Source organism: Pipistrellus kuhlii, unplaced genomic scaffold (assembly GCF_014108245.1).
Source record: "Pipistrellus kuhlii isolate mPipKuh1 unplaced genomic scaffold, mPipKuh1.p scaffold_m20_p_11, whole genome shotgun sequence".
NCBI classification, from domain to species: Eukaryota; Metazoa; Chordata; class Mammalia; order Chiroptera; family Vespertilionidae; genus Pipistrellus; species Pipistrellus kuhlii.
The window spans coordinates 8,108,036-8,130,183 of NW_023425416.1; the positions used below are offsets into that span (position 1 = coordinate 8,108,036).

Genomic DNA, 22,148 nt, shown 5'->3' on the forward strand with positions numbered 1-22,148 from the left:
CGCCTCAAGTACTGAGAGCTTATTCAATTTCATTCACTCTTCCGAATGAGCCCACAAGTGTTTAATTTCTTGTTCTGTCGCCTCAAAAAAAAGGGGGGAGGGTGGCTGTGGCGGAGGGGCAGGGGCGGGGGGCGGGACGGGAGGCTTGCAGACGCGGAGCATTCATGGCAGGGCAGGGCAATCTGGTCCACCGAGCATTAACTCATGGCTGATGTAGATGCAGCTCTGAGTGTTGGGCCCTAGGCCTGGCTGGGGGCTTGTGGGGGGGTTGGGGGTTTGGGGGGACTTGGGGGGATCTGAGCTGGCTTCTCCCTTCCGGGGGGTCCAAAACCAGCTGTAGACACAGAGGGCACCCAGGAAGGTCCAGCGTGTCCTGTGCAAGGACAGTGGTGGAGTGTGTGCCTTCCCCAGAGATAGGTAGCCGGTTCCCCAGGGTTTGGGTGAGTGATCTGGCAAAGGTGGATTGTTGTGGGGGTTTTTTTTCCTCTCAGAAAGAGAAGAAAAAATAGAGTCACACGCAGTGAGAAGTAGTAAGAGGGGAAGATGGCTTCCAGGGATTAAAAATAAAGCAGGAGGAAAGGGCGCCCTTGGAGGCAGGCCCCAGCTGTATGCGAGAACACATGTTCGCAGCTCCGAGGCAGCTCTGCGTCTCTCCTTCCTGAGCCCTGAGCCTGGCACCCGCACCTGCTCCCGGCCTCCCTCACGGGGCGGTGGCTCTGCACCCCCAAGCTTTCCTCAGGGCGTCTGGGAAGCCTAGGCCAGTCCCTGTGCCATCGTGCCCTGTGGTCACTTCCCATCTTTCTCTCCTGCCTTGGCCATTCCTCCTCCTCTGTGGAAACCCACCATTCCCTCCCAGCACCAGGCCACCGTCAGAGCAGCATGGCTGCACCCAAGCCTTCTTTGTTGCCTGCTTTTTGGAAACTGCTCAGTGCCAGCTCTGGTTCCTAAAACGATGGTACCCCTTCTTCATGAGAAATCAGCCCGCAGAGAGCCCAGTCTGAGCACGGTGACATAGAGCTCATGGTAAGGTGCTTAGAGGACTTTCCAGTTTTAACCTGGCCACGGTTGCAGTTGCTAGCTTTGGTTGCCTTGGCATTTCGGAGCTCTGGACGGTGCCTCCAGGCTGGTACAGTCACGTCCTCTCAGCATCTGCTGGGAGACCAGCTGGGTGGTTTGACCTAAAGCATTGCTCTGTTTACCTGAGCGTGCTCCGAGTGGTAACATGGGAAACATGGGGATGCACACATCACAAGTGTTTTTATATTGAGGGTCACGACTCAGACCAACTCCCTGAAGTCAAGGTGAATTTTCCTGCATAAGAACTTCAACTCACAAAACTCTCATGAGTCAGAACTATAGGAAGTTTAATATGTGCAAATTGTGAAATTAGCCCTAATGTGATTAACCAGCCACATTTGTTCTAAAAAGACAACGTTGGCACTCCACTTGGTCTTTCTGTTCTGTTCATGAGTTGCAATCCTTATTTTAGAGTCTGATTTCTATAATCATTTCTATATGGTATGCAAATTTCTCGTTCAGTTGCTTACGTCAATCTGCTTGTGAATTAATGCAGTTAACTCCGAAGGCAGTTCCTGTACCTAAGAAGCAATCAGGGGGTGGGCAGATGCTGTTCGTGAATAATCTGAGTTCAGCTCATAGAATGAATCCCTCTTGTTACCTCGGCAGCCCCTGAATGCATATCAGAGAATGGTTTTCAGGTCAATTATTCCCACTCCTCTCGTGGATAATGGGTGAGAGGATGTGCCTCCAAAACTAGAATTTTGTTTCCAGCATAATTGAGCGTAAAGTGATTGAGGTGGCTTGAACGTGTGAATTTGGATTGTAACTATACATTTTCTCAAAACAGTGGGTTCCTTTGAGAGGACAGAGGCGAAAGGCATGGGGGTCCATTTTCTCAATGCACGGGGAGGCCCAGGACTAAATCCCCAACCTACCCCAAGAAAAATAGGCCCCAGGAAAAGGTATTGTTAGCCAGAGTCAGTTTGTTAATTCCCAAACTGCACACCTGCCCTGGGCGGCCCAGGTGGCAGACAGGGCCTGGTCAGAAGCCGATTGCGGCTTAATCAAATTGCACTCATTATGTATGTCTCTTGAAGGGAGAGAGAGCCTGAGCTGAGGAAATCCAGGTACAGAACTGTTTTTTTCCTCTTAAATACCACAGTTCCCCCAGTCCGCTCACCGAAAGTGACATGTGCCATAAAACTTGTTTATTTAACAGCAGTCACGCGCTCGAGTCCGTCCTGATTTGCTGTGATGGGTCCTGCTGGCCAGCCAGGGGGCATCAGAACAGCTAGCGGTGGGCCATTTTCCATTGTTCATCCGGGGCTTGACCACTGGTTACATTTTTATTCAATTACTTAGATGCCCAGCAGTCTCGGAAGTCAGATTGTGTACAGGCCAGCACAGATCTTATTCTGATACCGAAGTTGGGTTCTTTCTTTCAGGACAGGAGGGCTTTGGAGACTAGTGACGAGAGAGAAGGGAAAGGTATATTTTGCTATTTGGGCACCTTCAAAGGTTGAAGGATTTTACAGGAAGTAGGCATGCCTCGTTCATTTAACTTGGTTTTAAGTAGGGCACGGAGTTACAGGAAGAATTCGTTATTGAAGGAGCCCCATGTGCTTCAGGATCTCTGGGGAGTCGGAAACAGGAAAAATATAATGCAAATTAAACACCAGTTATTAGATATGGCTTACTTTGTTTCCTTTTCTCTCTTTTTCAGAGAGAACGAATTCATATACATAGTATATGCTATAGAAATGTAAATGGGATTTAAAAAGTAACTACCTCTTGAGGTTGTTAGGTAAATTAGAGTTTGATATAAATTGCTTAGAAAAGTGCTTGACACATAAGTGCTCCCCACATGTTTACTCATTATTTTTATTGCTAATTTTTATTTATCTCATCATTATTGATAATTATTATTATTAATGTCACTATAGAACGTTTTTCCGAAGTGAATTCAATGGAACAGAAGTGCCCTAAGAGATATTAATAGGTGGCTCAGGAAAAGTGTTTTGTTTTATTTTTTTAGAAAAATACATTTGGAAAATACAAACCAAAGTCAAATGGAGATGTTCCTTTTTTTGCTGCAGGACTTCTCAGAGCATTTAATATGTTACTGACTGCCAGTCGTGTTCAGACACAGGAGGCAGAATGCCTGTGTGTGTTCACATACACATTTATGAGCCATAGGGAAATGCAAAGCTGGGGGAATTTGCACGGCTGGTACTGTTGTTTCCTCTTAAAAAACTTGCAACCAAATCCCTCCTCTGGGTGGTTTTGTCCCATCTGTCTTGAGCGCCACTGATGTCATAAAACAGTACTGGTTCCCCATCACAAATGCTGGAGCTTGTGATGGTCTCCGGTTTTCCCCTCCCAAACTCTGGGGCTACAGGCAGGAGACTCAGGCTGGGGCAGGGCTTCCCCGCAGCTGGGAGGCCGCTGCCTTTGATGCACAGGCTCTTTACTGTTTCGTGGCCATTGTTCTGTGTCTTCCTCATGTTTTTGAAGGCGTGTTCCCCCTCCTCACCCCCCACCCCCCACCCCCACCCCCTCTCAAATCCACGAACTTCAGAACCACCTGGGATTCAAAAGGTGCAAGGCCCTTACTCCAATTTTCAAAACATGTTCTTATCCTGGACAAAGAGGAGGTGGCCTCTCTCTGGAGCTGCCCGCCCCAGGTCTGTGTCACTGTTGAAATAAGCAAAAAAGACACAAACTCTCCAGATTGGTTCAGCCGGGCTGGCAGCCCCGCGATAAGAGGTCACTGGTGTGAGTTACTATGGTAATTGAGTAGTACCGGCAATAGTTTTGCTCTCATGAGCATTAAAGCACATAATAATAGGCAAACAACAGTGGTTAAAGCAAGCAGGTAGGATTACTACGTCCCTTTGTCGGAAGTATATAATGTCTCGTAGTCAGTTTTAAAGACTTCTCAACCCTCCAATCCACCCCACCGTCACCTGCTGGGTGATTTTGTGGGCTTAATCTCCTGCCCTCGACGACGCCAAGATCTCTGCTAATTTGAGGCAAATGGGCATTTCTGACATTAAATAGGGCGGCGAGGAAGCCCTGACCTAGAAAACCGCATTCTAAAGCACCGAGAGAAATGTTCCTTTCAGGGATGAGGGGGGCGAACAGCTTTCACTGAACGGGCGGCTGCCGCCTCCCGAGGAAGGGTTTCTGCAGCCCAAGAAAGAAAAGAAGAAAGAGAAACTTGCAGAGCCATCCCCACTCCCAACTTCCCCCGTAAAACTTGTCACTTCGCATCGCCATCCGCTACCCCAACAATAATCGCTCCGTGCCTATTGCTAATTGCAAGCACAGCTGAGGCCCAGCGGGGGGCCCTTGCACAGTCTCAGGCCTTTATCCGAGGCTCAATCTGTTGTATGGCACTTGTTCACACACAAAAAAACTACCCGCAAAGGCAGAAAGAGGCAGAGTCACAGGTTCCTTGTAATCCCCCCGCCTCCCCGCTGGCAGCCCAGCCCCAGAAGCATTCCTGGTTTTGTCCTTCTCTTTACAAAATCCGAAGTGACCTTAAGCCGCGAGCACGTCAGCCTTTGAATGCCGCGCTTCTTCAGGTGCATTAGGGAGCCGGGAGGGGGCTGCATCTGGCTTCAGCGTGTCTGTGTGCGGCACCCCTGGGGCGCGCGGGGCTTCCTGTAACATGTAAAATATGAGTGTGAACTCGGGGTTCATGGCAGGGAACAGGAGGTCAGGCCTCCGCTCGGATCCGAGCGGAGACGCGGGGAGTTTGCAGCTGTTTCTCTGTACGTGTAATGACACCACCCCCTCCCCAGCCACCAGGCGCCCGAGCGCCGTTTCTTTGATAAAATGTGCCACCCTCAGTGTGCTACGTGCAGATTTATTCATATCAATTTTTGCCATTTATATATTCAGAGACAAGATTGCTATCTCGGCGGCTTCATGTTCGAGGTGGTACGCTTGCGTCTAGAGAAAGGGGGAAAGAAATATGGGGCAGGGAGGGCGGGCAAGAGCGAAAAGAAATGAAGTCTGTTCCTCGGGCCACCAGCTGGGGTGTTGTCAAGGAGACAAAGCATCCCGCAGGAGGGTCTGTGTCCCCCTTCTGCCCAGAGGTCACTTTCCGCCCAGACGTGGAGGTGGCGGACCTATTGCCTCTGGCCCAGAAGAAGGCCATGAATAGCTCCCATGAGGAGGAGAGTGGGCTTGGGTGGTGGGGAAACCCCTCAGAGACAAGGCCACCTTCTTGCCAGCCTCCCTCAAGGTCAAGAGCAGGTGCAAGAAAACCCTTGGCCTGGGCCTCCCCAGGGGCCTGGCAGGGAGTATCCAGCCCTTCCCAGGTATCTTGCACCCCCTAACTGACCAGGGAATGGAGCCCACTTGCAGAAAGTCTCTTCCCCACCCGAAGCCTCAGGCTGTCTTCCCACCAAAGGAAGACATGGTGGAGTGAGCCCCCCAGCCCGGGGAAGGAGGGCCCCTCCGTGGGATGGTGTTCATTGCCGAGTTTGGTGCAAAGATAATTTCGAGGCATTTAAGAAATGCATGATTTTTATTAGTGTAACTGTTCCACGTGGGAGTTATTTCTCAGCAAAGGGCAAAAGCTCTGCCAGCCTCGCATTATTAGTCTAATTCTACTTAATTGTTTCCAAGAACAAGGGCTCCCTGAGCGCACATTCCAAGCCTTAGTGAGTCGGTGGCGGTGGTGGTGGTGGTGGTGGTGGTGGTGGTGGTGGGAGTGAGGCCTGGGTGGGAGCTGCTGCCCTTTGGGGCTGGGGGACGGGGTGTCAGGGTGAGCACTGCTTGAACAAATCTGTGCATGGCAAGTTGGGGTGGGGGCCGGTAAGGGGAGTCTCCGTGAAAACACGGGGTGATGTGACAGTGTGGAAGATGCGCCCTTTTTTGTTGTTTGGACCCGATTCTTGGTGAGGATCTCAGTCTCCATCTCTGGGCTTCATTTCATTGTGTCACAGATTTAGAAGTTGGCCCCATGGCATGTTTTAAATAAATGGCTGAGCAAACGCACCAGATTTGTTCTTTGTTCTTCAGTCTCAAGATTTGGCCTTGAGAAATTGTCTCAGTCCTGGTAGCAAATAAAAGGCCCGTGTTCATCTCACAAAGAGCGCCGGGCGTTCTGGGAGACGCGGCTGTGTTTCCAGTTACTGCTAAATGGCCGAGCTTTCTTAGGGAAGGGTTCCTTTCCAGGGTGGGAAGTGGCTTTCCGTGGCCCAGCTTTTTGCTCTAATTAGAGCAAAATAAACATAAAATTTACTATGTTGACCATTTCAAAGTGTACGCTTCCTGTCGTGGTAAGCACAGTCACACTGTTGGGCACCCAGTTTCCAGAACTCTTTTCGTCTTGCAAAGCTGAACTCTGTCCCCGTGAAATAATAACTCCCATTTTCCTCTCCCCGGCCCCAGGCTGCTGCCTTTCCCTTTCTCTCTGTGAACTTGACTTTCCAGATACCTCACGTAAGTGGGAATCGGGCAGCACTGGCCTTTTGTTCACTGGCTCATTTCAGTTATTTGTGCACTACTCTCAAGTTTCCTCCATGTTGTAGCATATGACGGGGTTAATTGCTTTTTAAGGCTGAGTAATAGTCCATGGTGTGTATATATCCCTTGTTGCTCATCCATTCATCTGTCAGGGGGCACGTAGGTTGCGTATTCCTTTTGGCCATTATCAATAATGCTGCTATGAAAATGGGTATGCAAATATCTCTTGGAGATCCTGCTTTCAATTTTTTTGTGTGTGTCTGTTCTCTGAAGCTTGGTCTCCATCTTGTTGTAGAGCACTTACTTAGGTTGTGGAAATGGTGGCAGCATGGCATCTCTGTTTGAGCTGATTCAACTTCTGCTTTAGGAAGATGTTAGTGCCTTCCAGCCTCTAGGTAGAGAGCTGAGTTGATTAGACTCAGTTTTTTCATTGAGAGGGGGTACACCATGCCCAGCAATACCTACTGGAAAGTATTAGAGAAGAAAACCTTTCAGAGACCATCACATCTCCTTGCAGGTAACCACCTGCCATACTGAAACATGGGGTTGGGCAGGATACAAGAAAACGTATGACTTGGTGGGTTTTATATAATCTGATTGATGCAGAAGCAAAAAAAGAAAGAAAACAAAACTGATTTCTAATCTGGCTTTGACTAGCTTGGATAGCTTACTAAAATGGCCAACAAGTAGCTCTAGCCAGGTAGCTCAGTTGGTCAGAGCATTATCCTGATTCCAAGGTTGCAGGCTTGATCCCCAGTCAGAGCACATACACGATCAAATAATGAATCATAAATAAGTAGAACAGCAAATTAATATTTCTCTCTCTCTCTCTCTCAGTCTCTCTCTCTCTTAAATTAATAAATAAAATTTTTAAAATATATTGCCAACAAGTTAATCAACCACTTAAATAAACAAAAAATGTGTCTTCCAGAGAGAGTCTCTCCCGTGAGCTTGGCTTTGAATTGTAAACTCTCCTGCTTGATTTGCTTTCAGAAAGGTCCTTCAGGTTCGACCTGCCTTATATGCCTCCACAGGCAACGGATAGTGACAGCATGGACTTGGGTTAGAAGACTATACAGCACAGTAGGTCAGGAGTCCAAGTTTGGAGTCATCATTTTGATCATTCATATGAAATCTCAGTACTCAAGGCACTTGTTAGTTGGTGTTTCAGGATTAGAGACTTGAAATTTGTTATTGAACAGGTAATGACTTATTTCAGCGATTTTCTACCAATGTGCTGCAAGATTATTTAGTTAGGGACACTGTCTTCTCTTTTCCTTTAGAAACGGCATCAGCCAACACAACAACCTCCCAGTGTGAATGACTAAAATTATATCTTTTTTTATCAGACTGGCAAATAATAGATTTTTTGGTTTGCCACAAACTTAGTAATTTAGTTCATGTGTGCCATGAGATGAAAAAGGTTTAAAAAATCACTGACTTATTTTAATAAAAGATTAGTAAAGTAATAGCTAGGCCCTTTCTAAGGAGGTAAAAATAATATTGTTTCCCAAAGCTAAATTATATACACATTCCTAGAGAAGAAGCAAAAATTTTGAGCAGTAAAGAATTTCAATTACGTTTTAAAAGTAATTTTTTGTTCACACCATCTCTTTTTAGAAGAGGAAGCTAAAGGCGTAAGCATAGCTGAATGCCCTGGGCATCAGGTTATAGGAACCACAGCCTCTGGGACCGTGGTTTTAACCAGGTAACCTGCCTTCCCCATCAGGCTGGCTGCATCAGACCTACAGGGGATGCAGTCCAGAGTGTGGCACCTTGAAGAGCCACGGCGCTGGGACAGTTGTACGAAGACTTTAAATAAAGGGGGTTTCAGGCACTCAAAGAATGACAGATGTTGGGGGGGGAAACAAAAACCACCCTCAACTGCAAAGAACCTTTGGGACAGCCTTTAAGGTCATTCAAACAACCTGTAGCCTCTGATTTCCAGGTCTTTGTGCTCTTCGCTGAGCGTCCTGAAGCTGCAACTGGGAAATACCCATTTCTAGGAGCAGGTGTTCTGGTAAATCAGATCCTGGGTTATAACAACACTCAACTAAGACAGAAGCACTCAGAGGACATGCCCTGTGAGATACGCCCCGAGGAAGCTCTGACAAGTCCTGAAACTTGCATTTAGTCCTTCGGTGCCTTGCCCGCTTGGTAAGGAAGACGTGAACCTGGGAATCTGAGTTAGAACATGAATGCAGCCAGAGCCTAGCCGTCCTCCCACCTGAGAGACACTGCTGTGGAATCGCAGCTCAGGTTAATGAGGCTGCGGGCACTTTGGTAGAAGGGTAATGAAGCCCTGGGCGATGCTTTCACGTGCTCTTAAATTGCCCAAATTGCAAGGAAGAAATAAGCATTGAAAGCTTCAAACATAAAGTATTTCATTACAGTATCTCCATCTATCCGTTTAAATAGGCTGTGGGGTATTTTCCTCTAACTAACTATAACCCACTTTGGTCACAGAAAGCAAAGGGAAGAACTTTGTCACATGGGTGTGGCACAAAGTATTATCTTCCTCTTTGACGCCTTGCCAACAAACAAAATGCCCTTTCTCCAATAAACACTCCAGGCAAGATACTGAGTGGGAGAAAGGGTACTTTCCGAAGAACAGCTAAAACCCCTCCAGCATTCACTGTGTTTCTTCAGTCCAGAAATTCAGGTTGGTGATCAAGAGGTTACAAACTCCCTGTTTGCTCAGACCTTTTAAGAATAGAACCTGCCCAGAAAGCTTTACACAGCCCTGAAGAGCTTGGATTAAGGAGATGTGTTTTCTTACTCGTGGTTCACCTCCTTACAGCTAACAATTGGTGTATGCCTGCCACTGTAGTAAACACTCCGCAAATATTAACTCATTGAATCTCACAACATCCCTACTTAGTTTTTACTACCATCTCCATTTAACAGGGGAGAAAACTGAGGCACAGAGAGGTTAACAGGTTTAGGAAGGATCAAACACAAGAGAAACCTGGTTCAAGGTCATTCTCTTAGCCATAGGATACCCTGCCTCTGGAGTCTTGAGTCCAGGCTCCATCTCTTGCTAGCTGCTGGACCACTTCACTCTGTGAAGTGAGACTATAGATGATAAATAAAGACTCAACTATTTTGAGTTTGGCCATGAACTATCCAGGCATTTAGTTCTTTGCCTGCCTGCAGTATAATGGCTGGAACATGCCAGCTTCAAAGGAAATACATACCGTGTTTCCCCGAAAATAAGACATCCTTCGAAAATAAGACCTAGCGCATAGAAAAAGATAAGACATCCCCTGAAAATAAGACCTAGTGCAACTTTGGGAGAAAAAATTAATATAAGACACTATCTTATTTTTGGGGAAACAGGGTATTTAGAAGTGAACTAGCAATAGAACTCACTTCCTTGTGAATTTCAACCCATTCATGCTTAAAATATATTGGACAGAGTCACGAGTTTTTGATCAAAAAAGGTGTGTGTTTGTGCATAATACAATTATTGCTCCTTAGGCCAAATACCATCCAATTTCTGAAAGAGCTCACATTTACGATATTGGGGAAAATATTGCCCTCAGTTATAGGCCTGGGCAAACATGTCTTGTTGGAAGTGTGTGTATATGCAGCTATGTTTTCCTGAAAGTGATACTCCACTGCATACATGTCACACTTCAACATTTTTCTTTAAAGAAAAAAGCAGCACAGAAAAGCTGAGTTTTGCACCAGACTATTTCCATGAGACTGTCTAAAACTGTCCCTCTCGTAGACACCCTGATGACATCTTTAATTTCACAGGAAACTGAATTTCCCCAAGGTTCTATTTCACTTTCCCTGTTCACTGACAGTGTTAAAGCTTATGATGTATAAGTTTTCAGGATCAAAATTTTTATCAGTGTTAGAACTTTTTTATCTGCAAAACTTTGTTTGGAAAATTCAGTCCTTGAAAACTCAAAGTGCCCACAGTGAGAGTTTCTCACTTTTTCCTGGTAGCAATTGCCACGTTACCAACCTAAAAGGAAATAAGTCAGGCAGGGCTACAGGGGAGAAGAAAAACTGTTGATTCTTACTACCAAATGGCACCGCTCACCCCCACCCAACTTCTAATCATGTCCCTTTACAGTCAGTAGTGACTGACTCATCTATCAGGTCTCCATGGCTATTGAGTGGTTTTCCATGGGAATCCCCTTGGCTCCCCACACTGGACTTAGCAACTTTCAAAGCCCATAAAAGGTAGAATCTGTTCAACACCATCTCAGGCTCTGAGATGGGTTCAACAGCATTGTCCTACCCACACACTTCTCCTCTGAGAAGTTCCAAGCTGAACGACTTTGCCGAGGGAACTAGAGCTGTTTCTATATAAACAAGCCATTCGTTGTTTAAAATATTGAGCTGAGTAAGAGGTACTTACTTATTTAACTTATCTATGCCCCCCTTTTTTACAGAGATTTAGTAGTGTCAGCCTCTTACTTAATTATGTGATGCTTATAGAATGCCAGGCATAGTGTCTGCACGTTGTAAGGGCTCAGTATTCAAGGACTTGGTAGCTATTTTTATTGAGAGAGAGAGAGAGAGAGAGAGAGAGAGAGAGAGAGAGAGAGAGAGAGAGAGAGAGAGAGAGAGAGAGAGAGAGAGAGAGGGGGGGGGGGAGGGAGTTAAGAACCTGTGTGAAACAGTACTTTGTTTCAACAGTAGACTCTGATGTCTTATGAAATGGGCCGGTCTGACAGGGTTGTGTAAGTTAAGGGGAAAGTTACCCTCATGATGAGTGAGTATGGAAGCACAGTGAGTAGTTCCACCTCCTTTCAGCCTCTGTTCCTTGTTTCCATTGCCCCTCGTGTGATGTATGACTTGCTCTGAAAACAAGCGAGTCATTAACAGTGAGGTCTCTTTAGGGTATCAAATGAACACCTGGATGGGGATCTATATGGAAATGACCATGGGTACTATAGTGATGCCCCACCTTGCTGATTAGAGACCTTCCAAACCCAAGTGAAGGTCCATTTTCTGTGACTCTGTGAGGTGTAAATTATCTGTCTTATCTCTCAACCCTGCCGCTTCTCCTAGAGATAAAGTTTCCAGGGGAACAGTGAACTCAAGGGTGGGGAGGAGGGAGGCACATGAGTCACTCCTCAGTTGCAAAATTTTGGAACTTCTCAGTTTCAAGAAATATAGGAATCAAAAAAAATAATATTTTAATACAACATTTAAAAAATCAGAATTAATGCCAAAAATCCATGATGAACAAACTATCAAAATATTAAAGACAGTATCCAATCCTGTACTTGCCAGACCTTGCCTCCCTTGTTTCTCCCTAACCCTGGTTATAATGCAGCCTGACACTGCGGAGGAGACATGCCATGTGTAAGGGTGCTCTGCATTGGCGTGTGTCTTTGCAGGGCAGAGTGTGCGACCTGGTATATCTGCATATTAATGGCCTAAGTTTCTACTAGAAAGAAATCCAGAAAAATGCCTTTGGATTCCGTATGAAAAGTACTTATAACTGTCATATTTCTGAGAGTAATAGTAGCAAAGGTGACTACATCTCATTGAGTGCTTCCTATGTGACAGTCACTCTGCGAGGCACATTACGTAAAGTAATGGTCTCTTTGAATGCTCACAGTAACCCTATGAATTAGGTACTGGTATTCACCCTGAGAGGGAAGTGAGTCAGAGAGTCGAGTCGCTTGCTTGAGCTCACCCAGCTAACGGGGGCAACCCAAGATGAAGCTGTAACTTACCCACTCAGGGTTTGAACCTGGATCGGTATTCTGGAAAATGTGCTTTATGCCTCCAGAATGGTTTAGTAGGTTTGGGTGACGGCCTATCAGAATTGCATTGCTAAGAGCTAGCCATGTGTCCTTTAAGCCTTATGCTTACTATTCCAGAGATTCTCCATTAGGAATCAATTCTTCCTCCACCATACATTTTCCCCCAGTTTCCTGGTATTTCTTGGGAGGAAGGAGAGAATGAGAAGAGAGGAGAAGATGATGACGATGGTGACGGGGGTGGTGACGACGGTGGCAGCGTGTACTGTGGCCTTTATCACATGCCAAGTGCTGTGATGGGAGTTTTACGCACGTAACTTTATTTAGTCATCAAAAAGGCTAGGAAAGACTGGTTCATCCCCATTTTGGGTCAGAAAACTGAGTCTCTGAGAATGTAACTTGTCCAAGGTCATAGTCTCAGGCAAAAGACAGGTAAGATCTGCTCTCTTACTGTTCACATTGTAGGATGGAAGGAAGAAGAGCTAAGTGGCACCGCATTAGGTCAGCCCCCGCTCGTCTTGGAGCCCTCGGAAGCGGTTGCTGCTGCTGGAGCAGTCCCCAGCTCTCCCAAGGGCCCAATGGCCCTGCAGGCCACAGCTATGACAGCCGTCCTTTCTGGTTCCAACTACCAAACCCTTCGAGCATTATCCCCAGAGAGCACCCTGTACAGCTGTCCGGGGTGATGGGATTTTATTTTAGGATTAAAATAGCCTAGTTTAGGATGTTTCCAATAAATATACCCAAGTTAAGAGCAGGCAGCAAAGGAGCCGTGGTGATACCTAAATACTCAGTACATGTCATCAGCTCACAATTTTTATTCCTAAGGATTTAGAGACCATTTTGCCAAAACCATAGTGCCCAGGTGTTAGAATATCTCTGGAAAAGGCTTATCTGAACCACAGAGAAAACAAAATGGGAAGAACTAAAAATGTTGTATTAATTTCCTCTTCAGAAAAATCATAACAAATCTGCTGTATTAGCATCAATCTCAACTAAAGCAAACCTGGCGAATAAGCCCTGTAAGTTGCATGAGGAAGCACAAGAGCTGTCCAGAGGCCAGGAGCGTGCTAATCACTGTTGAACAACGGGCTTTCTGAGAGGGAGTGAGCCTATTCCCATGGTGTAAATGTTCCCACCATGCCCTATTTCCTGCCTACCAAGGTGCCACCCTGGACAGGGAGCTGGGAGGAGGTGCCCGGGACTAGCTCTCATGAAGAGCACCCCATTATTCCAGCCTCTCCGGGAGGAGGGATCAGATGAGCCACTCTTCTGGTACAGTGCTTTATCCTGGAGAACTGGACCCCTGCGCTGTGTGACCCTGGGCAAGTTGTTTCACCTCTCTGGGCCTTTGTTTTTTCCTCTACAAAGGATCATAGGAAAGATCACTTTCCCCTCTGCCATTTTAAAGTTCTAAGAAGGCAGGGCCTCCTGCCTCCTCCAACATCCAAATGCCTCCAAGCGCCTTTGCAGAAAACCAAGTTAGTGCCGCGCGGCGCCAAGCGTGCCGCCAACTCCATCTCCTGAGCAGAAGGTTTGGAAGGAGCGATTCTCCCTTTTGCCTCTTTAAATGTGTCGCCAATGGGGCACCATCCACTTTTTACACTTCCCCTGCTGGATGTGAGATCCAGGAGGAATGGATGTTCCAGGGCTTTCTTGCTTTCCTGGGGTGGGAATCTGTGCGTGTGATACACGGAGCCGCCTCCCTCTGCCGGGCCCGCCCTGCTGCCCTCTCTGCAGCTGGGGAGCCCTGACGGTGCTCTACCTTTGTGCGTGTTTACTGCTCGCTCCCTGGAAGCCACGTGCGAGGAGGGGGGCTGCTCTTGTCAAACAGGGGTGGGGGTCGCTATCTTTTCCTGGAAGGTGGCGCGTCTCTCAGCAGAGAGAAGAGGCATGTCGCCCAAGGCTTGCTGGCAGTGATCGGAGCCAGCGCCGGTTTGCCTGTTGTCACAGCCAAAGCGAAATGCCACCTCTGCCTAGAAGCCAGAGCGCCACACTCTTCTTTGTGTCCCCGAGAGACACCCGTCGTAAGGCCCGGGGCAGGCAGGCTTGGCCAGGAGGTCATCCTGGTCCCTTGAAGGTCATCTTTCATCCCCTGGAGCTGGGGGTGGAAGGTATAGAGGGATTGCTCGTAACTCTCAGCATGGGTTCTTCGATTCCCCAGATTGCATGGCAGGAACAGCCGGCACATGCGGAATCTGAGGTTTGGGGGGAACACGAGAGCATCCCCAGAGAAAGGCAGGACTGAGGGAATGCCAGTGACCCAGGGACACCCCCGTCCCCAGGCCCCTTCCTAACAAGCTGAAATACAGTGTGTGACAGCACAGGCTCCAGAATCCCAAGGCAGGAGGTGCCAAAAACACCCCAATAACCACTACACCCCCTTAAAAAAAAGTTTCCGTAACATGTTCTCACTCCTAGAGGGGAAAACCTGTCCATGCCTGAAGCAGCCTGACCCGCAGCCACCCCTCCTCGGAGTGGAGTGCAGCTCTCAAGACAGAGCCCCACCCCGCCGCCTGCTCCCCCGGAGGGAGGGACAGAAGGTGCCTCCGCTGCCCGTGTCGCCTCCCGATCTTTAAAAGAGCAGACGCTGGCTGTGAGGCTGGGCTGCCTTCACTGGGGTGTGTGGTCTCCGTGGCGGCTGGGCTCCAGGGAGGGCGCCTTTGGCTCCCACGAGGCAGGAGCCCAGACATAAAGGATTTCAAAGAGGCCACCGCATGCCAGGCTGAGCCGCCGCCGCCACCGCCTCTTGCAAGGTGAAACTTGGCAGTCCCTACCTTGCAAGCAAAAAAAACAAATTAATTTTCTTTAAGAAAATTAAGTCAGACACGAGGCTTGGGAAAAACTGTGAGTGTTAGGCATAAACTGATTTTGGATGATCTTTAGGTGAGAAAGGGTGGAGCTACCCTCGGAAACATGTTTTTATTTACGCTTTTCAAATCCCCACTGGTGTGCAGTGTGTGTGTGCGTGTGCGGTGTGTGTGTGTGTGCATGTGTGTGTATGTATGTGAGAGAGTGCCTCGTCTCAATTCTCTAACCACTCTTCTTTTCTTTTTTTCTTTTTTTTCTTTTTTTACATCTTTTCTGTGCCCGGTTCATATAAGATGCCCAATAAAGCACTCCATAGGTCCATCCGCACCTTTTCATTTTATTTGTAAATTGTTTGGTATCAGCGGCGATGCGTAATGAAACCTGGTGAAGTTTAAAAGATTAGATTTTTTTTTTCCTCCTGACACTTCCTAACACTGTTCATATGTCTCGGAGTGGGATTTATGAATAGATGAGCAGTGCCGCGGAACGAAGCCGCACCAGAGACTTCCTGCTCCACAGGGGTGGCAGTCTACAGTGACACAGCTTCAAGCATTTTTCACAGACAAGAAGCAAAATTTAACCCCCTTCAGGGGAAGTATGATTTCAACAGCTTGAAATGAGCTCATTTCTAGATGGTTTTTTTTCTCTCTCCTCTTCCATAATTTTTTTGGTGTTAAGATTAAAACAGATTGCACAGCCCATGGAAGGGCACGGAAGCTGCCCGGTGTAGAATTTGGCCAGTAAAGAGAAACCCTCTTTCATTGTCTTTATCCAAACACCCCAGTGAGGAAAATGAAAGGAAACTTGGTCCTAGATTTTTTTTTTTAAGACTCTTAACCATAATTCTTGGAGTTGTCCTTAGCAGACACAAAGGCTGGATATTTCCAAAGGTAAGTAGCAAGTGGCATTGGTTAGTTCAGTGGAGAAGCCCTATCTCCCGGGCACCAAGACAACAGCATTAGGAAATAAACAGAGACTTGAGTCTCCAATGAGTAAAACTTACCAAGAAAACGGAGAATCAGAAGAGGAAGTGTGATCTAGGTGAATCAATCATACAGGACATGAGGTGTCTAGAGTGGAGGGATTCTGTCTTACATTCAGAGTCCAGACCAGTGTCTTTTAGGCTGGTCTGGTCTCTTGAGATTTTGTGTCAATAACTGTTCATGATCTCTATGCTCTCGAATCCTCTTTAACCATTTTGTTTCCCCTTGGAGCAGAGTGGGGCACCTGCCCCTCTCTGCTCTATCAACACCCCATGACGTGTCGCTGGAGAACTTTTGTCTCTTTTTTCAGCAATGGTACAACAGCTCCATGAGCGTGATCTGCACCTGGCTGACGGACCGGATGGACTTACAGCTTCACATTTATCAGTTGAAAACACTAATTAGGATGGTAAAGGTAAAAGAAAAGCATTCTTCTTCTTTGCAAAATAGCTTACTGACATGCATTCTATTGGCAAACTGCAAAACCTCCTTAACACAAGGAATGTGGGTTTACATTTAAAACAAAATGATTTCCACAGCAGTATCTCATGCAAGAGCAACCTATCGGGTTATTGTGGGATGCATGGTTCATTTATTGCTCAGGAAGCAAAGGAAAATGTCACAGGAAGGAATTTGACATGTTATCAAGGCTGCGAAAATACTGGATGCATTTGCCATGCAAAAAATACCATAAGGGCTTCGGACCCTTTGCATTATACGTTCAAAAGCTGACTGTGGGTGCCGCCAAGCTAAGCAAGGCAGTTACCAATCTTATTTATGGCTGAATTAAATAAATGTTTGCCACAACTGATTTAATAGAACTATTTACCTCCAGCTATTTCTAAGATATGTCCCGAGATCATTATCAGGATGCAAATCAATATTGTTCTGTCGTTAATTGAAGTAGTCTCTTACAATGCGTGTGTGTGATCCAATGGAAGGCTCACAAAGGTGAGATCACATACCCTGAAAGTAGCGTTTCTCCTGTTCTTGTGTGTGTGTGTGCCTGGACTAATGATAATTATTTCAGCGTGAAATCTCGGTGGTTTACATGAAATAATAAGATCACAGAAGGGGGTAAATACGGTTTTGATCATTTCAGTTTCCATTCAATGCTTCTCTATAGCAGGTTTAAAAAACGGTGGTATGCAAAAATCTCATCCAAAGTCTCTTTTAAAATATGGTAACAATAAAACGAAGCTGTATTTCTATTACTTAACAGTTTGCCAAAGATCTCCCCCACCCCTGCTGCCCCACCCCCTCCCTGATTCCTTCCCCCTTTGCCTAGTCTCCTTTGGATTAGCATCAACTCGCTGAGGTGCTCCTCTCCCCAGTGCGGACAAAACCAGCTTCTGTTCCGTTGAGTGTAATTAAGGAGAATTATTATCATCTGTGCTTGGTCTGGCAGCGTTCACCCAGGGAAGGTTACGGCAGCGCACTGCCGCTCTTCAAAAAGAGCACGTGCACTCGGACTGTGGGCCCAAGCGAATTTCCACGTTTTTATGTCAGTTCCTTAAAGCAAACTCCCTTAGCCATTATTGTTTGACTACCTGAATTCCATTTTCTGGGTATAAATTCTCTTTGGGGGAATTTCTGTTTGACCCTCCTGAATAGACATGAAAAGAAGACATTGATTTTAACATTTTAAAATATCTTCCCATTACTAATATCGCCAGGTCTATGTTGGGAATGTTGGGATTAGCACTATTTTATTAAGGGGGAAAAATATGTCAGAGAGGATGTTTATTCTTAGCCTTGTGCAAAAAATAAATAAATAAATAAATAAATAAATAAATATAAAATTTAAAAAAAAAAACATGAACCATAGGGAAGGGACACAGAAGCATCACTGCCAAAGGACTCCAAAAGTGGGGGTGGCCCCCTTAACTAGAGCCTCCATATGGGAGGGTGAGGCGGAATGCGCCCCCTCTTTACAAAGTCCGTTACCCAGTCTCCTTCTCCAAGGCAGACATCAAAAGGTAACTGGCTGGCTTTGCAGCATCTGCAGCTCTCCACCCAGCCATTCATCATTCAGCAGCATCTCCTCATCCAGCCAACATAAACACACATTAGTTGAGCCCCTCAAGGAGGAGGACTGTAAAGTAAGGAGACACAGCCCCTGCTCAGCTGGAGAACAACGAGATTCGCATGAAGGGGAGAACACTCAAGTGCTTTCCACCTTTTGAAACAATTAAGTTATGCTAAGTGGCCGCAGGACGAATGAAAAGTACAAAATAAATCAGGTTAACTGCCTGGTATCTGGTAACTACATTTACTCAGCCTCTTAGCCTTGCCCCTCAAGGTGAAGACAGTTCAGGTAGCTCCCTAGAGCAGTGTTTTTCAACCTTTTTTGGGCAAAGGCACACTTGTTTCATGAAAAAAATCACGAGGCACACCACCATTAGAAAATGTTAAAAAAATTTAACTCTGTGCCTATATTGACTATATATAAAGTAATTCTCTTGAATAGGAATCAAATAAACACAAAGAAAGTATTTTATAATTACTTCATTATGAAATATTAAGTAAACAAAATAGTGAAAAATTATAAAATTCTTGTCTTGTCTGCACCTACAGCACACCAGGCAATATCTCGCGGCACACTAGTATGCCGCGGAACAGCGGTTGAAGAACGCTGCCCTAGAGAGCTAGCATGTCCATCCACTCAGGATGACCTTTTCACTTAGAGTCAGAACCGAGTCACTTGGAAGGGGAAAAGCAGGTGCCATGAAACATCAGGCCGGGACAATGGGCATAAGCTGGCAAATAGACATGGAGTCATCCTGTCCATGATTTTATACAATCGGCCTTTGCAAGCTGGGTGCATTCCCTCATTAGCTGTGTGGTCATTACAACTCTGCGTGACCTTCATGAAAGGTGGACACTGGGATGGGGACACGAGGCCGGAGAAACAGAAATGCCGTCGGCAGGGCTGTTGCAGTGTGTCCTGGTCCTTCTTTCGCTCCCGTAGCAAGTTCCCCATGTCTACAAGGAAGCACGCTGCAGATCGCAGCTCAATGAGATGCGTTGTGACAGGGAGAGCCGTGGCTGGAGAGAGACCTCTCTCGGCGCAGTTCCCTGCGAAGGAGATGACAGCCAGATGCTTCTGGTCACGTTCAATTAATGCTCAGGGGTTTCTAGAACAGCAGCTCATGGGATACCTATGGAAACCCGGGAGAAATTGCCCGGAAGAACAAAGAGAAAGTCTGTGGTACAGTAATCTCAAACCAGTCCTCCTGAAAGGGGGCCAGGTTTGTTCCCTGAGACCCTGACGTTGTGATTGGAAGAGACATGCTTCTTTCCCAAGGAGAGACCAGTCACATGCCGGCAACATGCGGGTGAGGCCCTAGCGCCCCATCTCCCTCAATCGTTGCTGCGCCTAATGGGCTTCACACACAACATGCGTGTGTCTGTCTTGTGAGCGAGACAGAGGGCCATGCAGTTCTGAGCCTCAAAAATACCAAAGACCAGACTGCAACCCTAATCGCAAAATGCCATAATTGCTCGATCCGTTATTTATATGCAAATAGCCCCTTCCACTGTCTCTCATATCCTATTATAATAATGTAAGAGAAAGAACCAGACCAATCCCCCATCTCCCCTTAAAAAAATAAATAAATAAAACAATTCTGGAACATTTCCCTTTATGGAACTGAATAAACACAAGCTTATGTTCTTTGCTTTGTCTCATCTAATACAGTGTATCCTGTCACAGTGTCTCATTTTCTGTCACTCAACAAGTCTGTTTCGGTTGCCAGTGCAATCTGAGCGCGGTGGCTTTTCATTTGACCACGCGTGAAGTGTGACTGCCGCTGACGGCCAGTGTTCTCACACCCCGCCCGCTCCGTCCTGTCCCTCCCCTCCCTTCCCTGATCCCTGCATCTCTTCCTCCCCAGAAAACCTACAGGGACTTCCGATTGCAAGGGGTCCTGGACTCGACCTTGAATAGCAAGACATACGAAACCATCCGGAACCGTCTCACTGTGGAGGAAGCCACGGCATCAGTGAGCGAGGGCGGTGGCCTGCAGGGCATCAGCATGAAGGACAGCGACGAGGAGGACGAAGAGGACGATTAGAAGGCTCGGGCCTGGACCCTATAACCAATGCATGTCCTTAGTCTGTTAGTTATCCCATTAGGGAAGTTTCTGTCACCCACCATGCCCATGAGATGTTTACCAATACAATTGCCATCTTAGCTCTGTGGTATCAAGATTAGCAAATGACCTTCAAGCCCCCCATCTCCTGCCCCAGGACTATATGTTTACAGCAATCCGGAGCACCATTCTTTAAAATCCTGTTCATGGAGAACACGTAGTCCCACTGCTAGGCGTGTCCCTTTGCCGGTAAAGTCAAATGACGCTTCATTAACGTACAGTGTATGCGTTGACAATGAATGGATGTGAGGGCCAGTTCACCCAGAACTTTCACTTCTTGGTTTCCCATATGTGGATGTCAGTTATTTAAATGAGTATAATAAATTAATTTAATTAAGACACGTAGTTCTGCTTTGTTTTGTTTTTTGAGAAGCAAGAGGCAATGCTCCAACAACCAACGTTTGGTTCTCTCTGTTCCCTTAAAGCTAAAAACAATGAATCCCTGGTGTCCTTGTTACCATCCTTCCATTTATCTTATAGTTAGCCAAAACAGGATGGCTACGTACCTGTAGGTCGATCCTCCTCATTGCCATGGCAAAGGTTAGCCTATCAGACTGAACACCAAGCACAGTTCAGAGCAACCGTCTTCTGTCCAAGTGTATCCTATTACATGTTCCATTTTGCTTTTCTGTTTCAATAACCGTGTATGTAAAAAAAAATGGAATATTTAAATTACAACCCTAGACTATACATGTGTTTATAATAAGATATGGGTATTTCCTTCGGTAGACTGTAACCATGATTTTGATGGTTTTGTTCCAGCTGTTTTTTATATGTCATGTACATTGCATTTTGACCTGTAACTGCACGACCCTGGGGTCCGCTGCAGAGCTCCCTCTTTCTGTGTAAACTAGTGGATCCATCCTGCTTTTGCCTTATATAAAGCCTACAGTTATGAAAGTGTGAACAACTGTGGCTTCTCAATAAAGAACTATTCAAACGTCCGGAGAATACACGTCTGAGTCCTTTTCCCTCTGTCTTCTGTGCAAGTCAGAACTGGAACACAGGGAGCAGGCAGAGGCGGGGCGGGAGGAGGAGTGGTTTTCTCAGCGTGCGCTCCCGCCTGCTGGACCAGGTCCTTCTCCGAGCTCGTCTTCACAAGGGACAGCCGGAAACTTGGTGAATTCAGCCTCCACCGATGCAGAGTCTGCGGGCATTTGGACATGTTGGGCAGATTACACTTGCATTATAGGATAAATAAGGGTTTGCTAAGCAAGGGAGTCGTGTAAACGAGAGAAATGTTTCTCCTGTGCGCGGAGAAGGCCAACAAACTGTTTTTAAGCACCACTTTAACAGCAGTGTTTGCATTCAAACAAAGCGTGTGCCAATTATATATGATTCTTATATATTTGTTACAGCATTTTACAGGATTCTCTCTGGCGTAGAGCACGTCTCTCTCTCCCCAGCCTTGTCTGCAAGGTCATCACCTGGGACCGAGAGAAGCAAAGGCAGCATTGCCTGGTCTCTTTCATCTGTGATTGTCCCTAAACAGGCTGACTTTGCCGGGGGCTGACCGAGGTTTAGGCGAAATGGCCACTTTTCCCATAGGACCAGGCACAACGCTCACCACTGGCTCTCTACAAACCAACCCCTCTGAAAAGCACCTCCCACTCTTGTTTAATTCTCTACCCCTGCAGGTGCAAATCACAGTACCCCTTGCCCTCGGTGGGATTATAAGAACTCCCACTTACTGAGCAGCTGTTCTATGCCAGGCAAGCTGCGTCTATGACCCCATTTACATATCACAACAAGCTTGAGAGGAGAGGACTGTTGTTATCCTGATTGTACATGAGAACATTGAAGTGAGGAAGGTTAAGGTAACTTGGCCAGCCTTGGCCCAGCTCCCTGTAGAAACGTGAATACAGAGGACCCGGTGCTACGATTGGTGGGATGCACATTCAGGTGGGAACAATCTTTGCCCAATGGCACCATGTTAAGTCAGTGTGACAAAATTTTTATGAAGTTATTTG

General features: G+C 46.6%; 1 protein-coding gene across 26 annotated transcripts in view; it reads left to right on the plus strand.

Annotated features, from left to right (window-relative positions):
• The window catches only part of CADPS (calcium dependent secretion activator), a 410,937-nt gene extending 389,815 nt beyond the window's left edge, over window positions 1-21,122 (plus strand). For all 26 annotated transcript variants that reach the window (XM_036430660.2, XM_036430656.2, XM_036430652.1 and 23 more), the window contains 2 exons: window positions 16,335-16,439; window positions 19,921-21,122. In XM_036430660.2, coding sequence (XP_036286553.1) covers window positions 16,335-16,439; window positions 19,921-20,100 — 285 coding nt within the window. In that variant the 3' untranslated portion in view covers window positions 20,101-21,122. The remainder of the gene's footprint in view (window positions 1-16,334; window positions 16,440-19,920) is intronic.
• The last annotated feature ends 1,026 nt before the right edge of the window (window positions 21,123-22,148 follow it).